Source organism: Beta vulgaris, chromosome 6 (assembly GCF_026745355.1).
Source record: "Beta vulgaris subsp. vulgaris cultivar EL10 chromosome 6, EL10.2, whole genome shotgun sequence".
Taxonomy (NCBI): Eukaryota; Viridiplantae; Streptophyta; class Magnoliopsida; order Caryophyllales; family Amaranthaceae; genus Beta; species Beta vulgaris.
In genome coordinates this window covers 29,974,085-29,980,362 of record NC_079207.1, presented here as the reverse complement: position 1 = coordinate 29,980,362, position 6,278 = coordinate 29,974,085, and the positions used below count along the sequence as shown (strand labels likewise).

Sequence of the window (6,278 nt, the reverse complement as noted above, 5' to 3'; positions counted from 1 at the left end):
CTTCCCTTCGACCCTTCCCTTCCCTTCCCTTCGGCCTCCTCCACTCTTCGGTCCTGTACAACACCAATCCCTTCCCTTTTTCCGGTAAACCTAACCCCAAAACACCCAAAAATGGTAGATTTAACACCATTAAAAATTGCTTATGAAATTGAACAAGATCCACAACGAAAAGCATGGTTGAAACTTTGTTTCGAGCATATCAGTGAAAGAAAGTTCCTTGACTATTATCTTTCTTTGAGGGGAACCGAATCAACAACGCAATTCATGAGTGTATTTGCCAAAGCAGCTTTCGACAAAGTCATGCGAAGCATTGCAGAAGAGGTTGCAGAAGGTAGGCAAATTGTTTGTGCCCTTCCAGCAAAGGGGAGCGAACTGGTCAACGATAAGGAACGCAAGAAAGCAAGGGTTTCATCCCCGAAATTGCGGCTGGAAGTAAGGGGAAGGAGAAGATGGTTGATGATTCTGAAGGTATAAAGTATTTTTTTGGGTTCAATTTAGTTATTAATATTTTTTTTTTGGTTCAATTCTGAAGGGTTTCATCCCCGAAAATTGCGGTATGATTCTGGAAGTATTTTTTTTGGTCAGCGAAGCATTTCAAAGTTGTTGTTGTTGTTGTTGTTGTTGTTGTTGTTGTTGTTGTTGTTGACCTCTTGTCTACTAAGAACTTAAGCGACTCATGACTGTTCCCAAATTCATAAAGACTATGATTTTTGATCTAGTTTTCCAAATTGTCCTTGTAAGGGTTCTTATCTAGTCTTGATAATATATAGTTGATTGAAGTATATTTGGCAAATTGATGATGCCTTTATCCAAGTAATTCTATGTTTTGCTTTGACCTCCAGAAGGTAATTTTTGGGATCAAGGGGAAATAAGCGTGTTCTTTATGCATCATTCTAAGGTTCAATACCATGTTTAGCATCTATATTTATATAGTTGATATAATTGTTGTTTGATTTAATTATGATGATGACCTATAACATTTGTCCTTAAATGGTTTTGTGTTGTTTTCTATTTTTGTAAGTTTCTTTGTCTTTTCTGGCTGTTGTATTAGGACTAGCTGGAGAAGTGAAATTGCAATATGAAAAAGCACGTCTTGCAGTCCTGCGTGAACACCTTTGAGTTTCTTTCCTATATATATATATGCTTCAACCTTTGAAAGTTGTGACCTTTTTGTGCTTTACGTTTTTAGATCTCCTAGAGTTATTGTGGAAAATAAACCTTGCTGCACCTTCTGTTTTGGCACTGTCAGCATCCTCTGCAGAGAAAATTTCTCCTTCTTGCCCTATCATGTCTCTCCTTAAGTATTCAAGAACATCCCTCACAACATTTGAGTACTGCAAGTCTCTTGTAATTGCAAATGCATCCAGATAAACATTAACTAACTGCCCTTGGTCATACAACATTTTCTCAAAATGTGGAACTGTAGTTATGTTTTATTTAGACAACTGTAGTTAAAAGAGCAATGTTTTTAGCTATTCAATTTACACATTATAAGTTCCAGTAATTGCAAATGAATCATAAGTTCAACTGTAGTTATTCAACTGTAGTCTCTTGTAATTGTTTTTAGCTATTCAATTTACACATATAACTCATGGTTCGACATTCGAGATTAAGGATTTTAAGGATTTAAATTCACTGTTATTATGCAGCATAGTATTTCTAATAGCTGCTGCAAGTATTGGTGGAATGTTCAGTATCTGAAATCTTTACAAGGAATGCTAGATTATAAGATTTGAGTTGATATTAGAAGTCATAGCTAGTTGGGTGATCTATTTGTGGTTTCATGCTTGTACAGTGATTTGTCTTTTTATTATATATGTTATTTCTATATTTTAATGCTGGATCTTTTTGTTTGTACTCAGGATTGGTTGCTCCTAGAAGAAGGTCTTACAGGAAGAGGACGAACAACGGGGTCATGATCTTTGACCAAGAAGACATACATAAGGACAGTGAAAGTGAAAACAGTGATTATCATATCATAGAGCTCTTGAAAGGGGATGGATATTCTGCTCTAGCTTATGAAAGCGAAGAATATCATATCATAGAGATTGTTAGTGATACTAGTGTTAGTGACGACGAGGTTACAGGGTATTACTAAGCCCGGCTTATAACTATTAGTGAAGATGTATAGCAGTTGCATATTTAGGAGATTTTTTGGGCACATACTTTTTGGAACAGATTGGCAGATGGTGCATCTCTATTATATAGCTTAAGTTACTTAGATTTTGGCTCCTTAGATTACGGGAATGATTATGTTAAAACTTTCTAGGTTATTATGTTTCACCATCTATGGATATTATTTTGGATTGTGTATAGTGGTCACTTTTATATAAATGCATATTTCTTTCTTTGATAATCTATAATTTCTTTCTTCCATTTATGTTAATTTTCTGAATTATTAGGCAAAATAAGTAAATAAATAAATAATATTAAAAATTACGTAGCATTATTATTAAATATCATTATAAAAATTTGGTGCATCTAAAAAGCTATTTTATAAAATTTTGCAGTTGCATCTAAATATAATTAGGAGCAACATGTATAAATACCCCTAAATGTTTTTTGAACCTATGAAACGTAATTGCATCTAAATATAATCTGTGGCAAAATTTATAGTTGCATCTAAACATAAGTGGTTTTAGAAACAATATTTGTGTGCCCCAAAAACTAAGCAATAGATGCAACTTAAAATTAGAGACAAACTTATGGTTGCCTCTAAATATAAATGGTCTAATCACCAATGTAACATGTGTGCCCCAAAAATATGGCATTAGAGGCAACCTATAATTAGCGACTGCCTGGTGGTCGCCTCTAAATGTAACTGGCTTTAGCAACAATTCAAGTTTTGTGCCTCAAAAGGGCGGGATTAGGGGCAACCAACAATTAGCAACACCTTAACTTGTCTGTCTCTAAAAGGTGGCATTAGGGGCAACCAACAATTAGCAACAACATAACTTGTCTGTCTCTAAAAGATGGCATTAGGGGCAACCTATAATTAGCGACGGACTAATTAGAGGCAGCGAGAAAATTGCTTCTAAACACCATTAGAGGCTACAGATGTATATTTAGATGCAATTTTGGGTTGCCTCTATATTTAGTTTTTTTTGTAGTGTAATATTATAATATTAAATAATAATAATATTATAAAAACGGATAAACGGATCTGAATCTGGTAATAATTTAGGACCCGGTCCAGATCCTTTTTTTTTCAAGGACGATCCAGATCCTATCCGGATCCATAGGGTCCAAAATTTGAGGATCCAGATCCGTAAAAAGTGGATCTAGATCCAGGGATCCGAGTAGGGTCCATTACCCACTACCATCTCTAGTTGGATACCATTAGGACCAGGGCTCTTTAGCAGAGCCATTGAATTAACAACCAAACTTAGTTCCTCTAAAGAGACAGGAGTAGTCAAATCAGAGGCATCTTCATTCGAAAGTGTAACAAGAGGAGCAAAGGAAGTAAGACAAGAACTTACAAAGTGTTTTTTTTGTAAGTAAGTAAATGTATAAGCTCACACCAAAGCAACAGAACAACCTAAACTCCAAATTAGGAGCTGGAGCTAACAGGCCACATGAGGCCAAGAAGCAGCTTATAAATTGCTAATCCAAGTACAGTCACTTCTACTCCATTTTCTTGTATTACACAGATTTATTCTATGTTTAACTATATACTTGACCTCTATAGCTATACATGTAATGCTATTTACTTTTGAAAGCCAAAACGCCTCATTTCTATTTTTCCAAATCATATAACCTGTTGCAGCCAGCACTATTAACAGCACCCGTTTCCTTACCTTTGAGCCATGGTAAGATCTTCTAGTCCAGTTGAGCCAGTGTATGAAGGTTCTCCTCTAATAACAAACTCCAACCCATCTAAGAACCTCCTTCAATAACTGTGTACTGAATATACACCCAAAGAAAAGGTGTGCAGTAGACTCAGAAGCATTCCCACACAAGCAACATAAATCATCAGGGCTAATGTGGTATTGGAAGAGCCTCTCTTTTGTTTTTAGTCTGTCATGTACCCCAAGCCATGTAATAAACTTGTGTTTAGGCATTGACATTCTATTCCACACTTCTTTAACCCATGGGACTACAGGTTGTTCTTCAGTCATCTGAGTGTAAACTTCACTGATGGAATACTTCTTATTATAGCTCCAGTTCTGCATCCCAACCTCTCTAAGATCATCTCTCACTTTACATAGATGCTTCACTATCCAGCTAGCTCCTGCTGGAGCCCTATAATCCCACCAGTTATTGTTCATGATATAGAAAACATGTATCCAGCGCACCCATAAGTCATCCTTCTTGCATCCAATATGCCACACTATTTTACCCACAACAGCTTATTCTACAACTTTATGTTTCTAAAGCCAAGTCCACCATACTTCTTATTAGTACAAACCAAGCCCCATCTAATGTGCCCAACTTTCTCACTATCAGCTTACCCACTCCATAGAAAGTGTCTACACACTTCATTGATTTTGTTTAGAATAGCAATAGGGAGAACAAATATATGACCCCAATAGCTATGCACACTTAGTAGAACTGAGTTTATAAGTTGAGCTCTCCCTGCAAAAGAAAGGCTCCTAGTGCTCCATATTCTGATTCTCAATGTCATTTTATCAACCAGAGCTTCACAATCAGCAGCTTTGAGAGTTTTAGAGCTTATTGGTACCGCCAGGTACCTAAAAGTTAACTCATCATTAACAAACCCAGAGAATTGTTTAATTCTTGTGACTTCACATTCCTCCATGGCAGTGTGATATAAGGCAGATTTGCTTTTATTAGCTCTTAGCCCTGAAGACTCGGAAAATAACTGGAGCCCTTGCAACAAGAGATAAGCAGATTTAGCTTCCTCTTTGCAAAATAACAAGAAGTCATCTGCAAAGCGTAAGTGATTGAGCTTCATGCTTGCACAACCAGTAAAGAACTTAAACTCTTGCAGCTCTCCTATGTAAGTTAGGATTCTTGTCAGATAATCCATACACAGGATAAACAAAAGAGGGGACATAGGGTCCCCCTGCATGAGGCCTCTCTTAGCTGCAAAAAAACCTTCTGTACCACCATTGATCAAGAGAGTGAATCTTGGTCGATAATGCATTTAATAAAGTGAGGAGGAAACTATAAGGCATCAAGCAGCTCATGTATGAAACTCCACTCTATGGAGTCATAGGCTTTCCTTAAATAAACCTTCATCAAAAGCCCTTTGACTTGATTATTGTTTCTACCAAATCTCTTAACCAAGTCTTGGCAAAGAAGTATATTACTAATAATACTTTTGCCCCTGATAAATGCTCCTTGAGTCTGGGAAACAAGGTTTGGTAGGATTTTACCAAGTTTAGAACATATCATCTTTGTTATTGTTTTATATATAACTGAACAGCATGCAATTTGTTTGAAGTGCCCCACAGCAGCAGGAGTTTTTACTTTAGGAATCAAAGTAATTGCAGTGACATTCACCTCCTAGAGCAACTTGCCATGTCTAAAGAAGTCCTAAATAGCTTCAATCACAGAGTGCCCACTATGTCCCATCTTTGCTTGAAGAAACAGCTAGAATACACATCAAGTCCTGGGGACTTGTCATCAGGAATGAAAAAGAGAGCAGCTTTAATTTCATCACCAGTGAAAATCATAAAGAGCTCCTCCTGTTGAGCTGTAGTCAACACTTGACCTTTTGCAATAACAGCTGGTTCAACACTATTAGTGTCATTCTTGCTACCCAAGAGAGCCTGATAGAAATCTAAAAAAGGCTCAACAACCTCTTCAAAATTACCAGCCCAACTCCCATCTTCTTTCCTTATAGTATTGATTATATTCTGTATTCTTCTAAGCCTGATACTTTGATGGAACATTTTGGTGTTGTCATCTCCCTCCTGCACCCGCTTAACGTTTGTTTTTTGACTTAGGAAGGAAATATAATTCCTATGAGTAAGGTTATAAGCCTCTCTAGCTTCCTTCTCCTTTGCCCTCAGTGTAATTTCTTCAGGATGAGTGTGAAGATCAAGCTGTGCTGCAATCATATTATTGTAGCATTGAAAATTCAACTCTGAAACATTACCATATTGAGTAACATTTAGCTTTTTCAATTATGTCTTCAGTAGCTTCAGCTTAGACACTATTTGAAACATACTAGTACAACCAATACTTTACTCCCATATCCTTCTAATTACGCTTTGGAAGTTCTCATCCTTGCACCACATATTGAAGAACCTGAATTGTTTCTTCTTTGGATGATCTGTAAATGATTTAATTAGCATAGGGCAATGATCAAA

At 36.6% G+C, this 6,278-nt stretch overlaps 1 protein-coding gene across 1 annotated transcript; it reads right to left on the bottom strand.

Moving 5' to 3' along the window:
- Nucleotides 1-3,854: 3,854 nt before the first annotated feature.
- Nucleotides 3,855-5,107, bottom strand: LOC125498757 (uncharacterized). Its single transcript, XM_048647028.1, has 2 exons — nucleotides 4,452-5,107; nucleotides 3,855-4,242 (listed from the first exon to the last, which is right to left on the bottom strand). Exons 1-2 carry the CDS (start codon nucleotides 5,105-5,107, stop codon nucleotides 3,855-3,857), a joined length of 1,044 nt encoding a protein of 347 aa, XP_048502985.1.
- Between the last annotated feature and the right edge of the window lie 1,171 nt (nucleotides 5,108-6,278).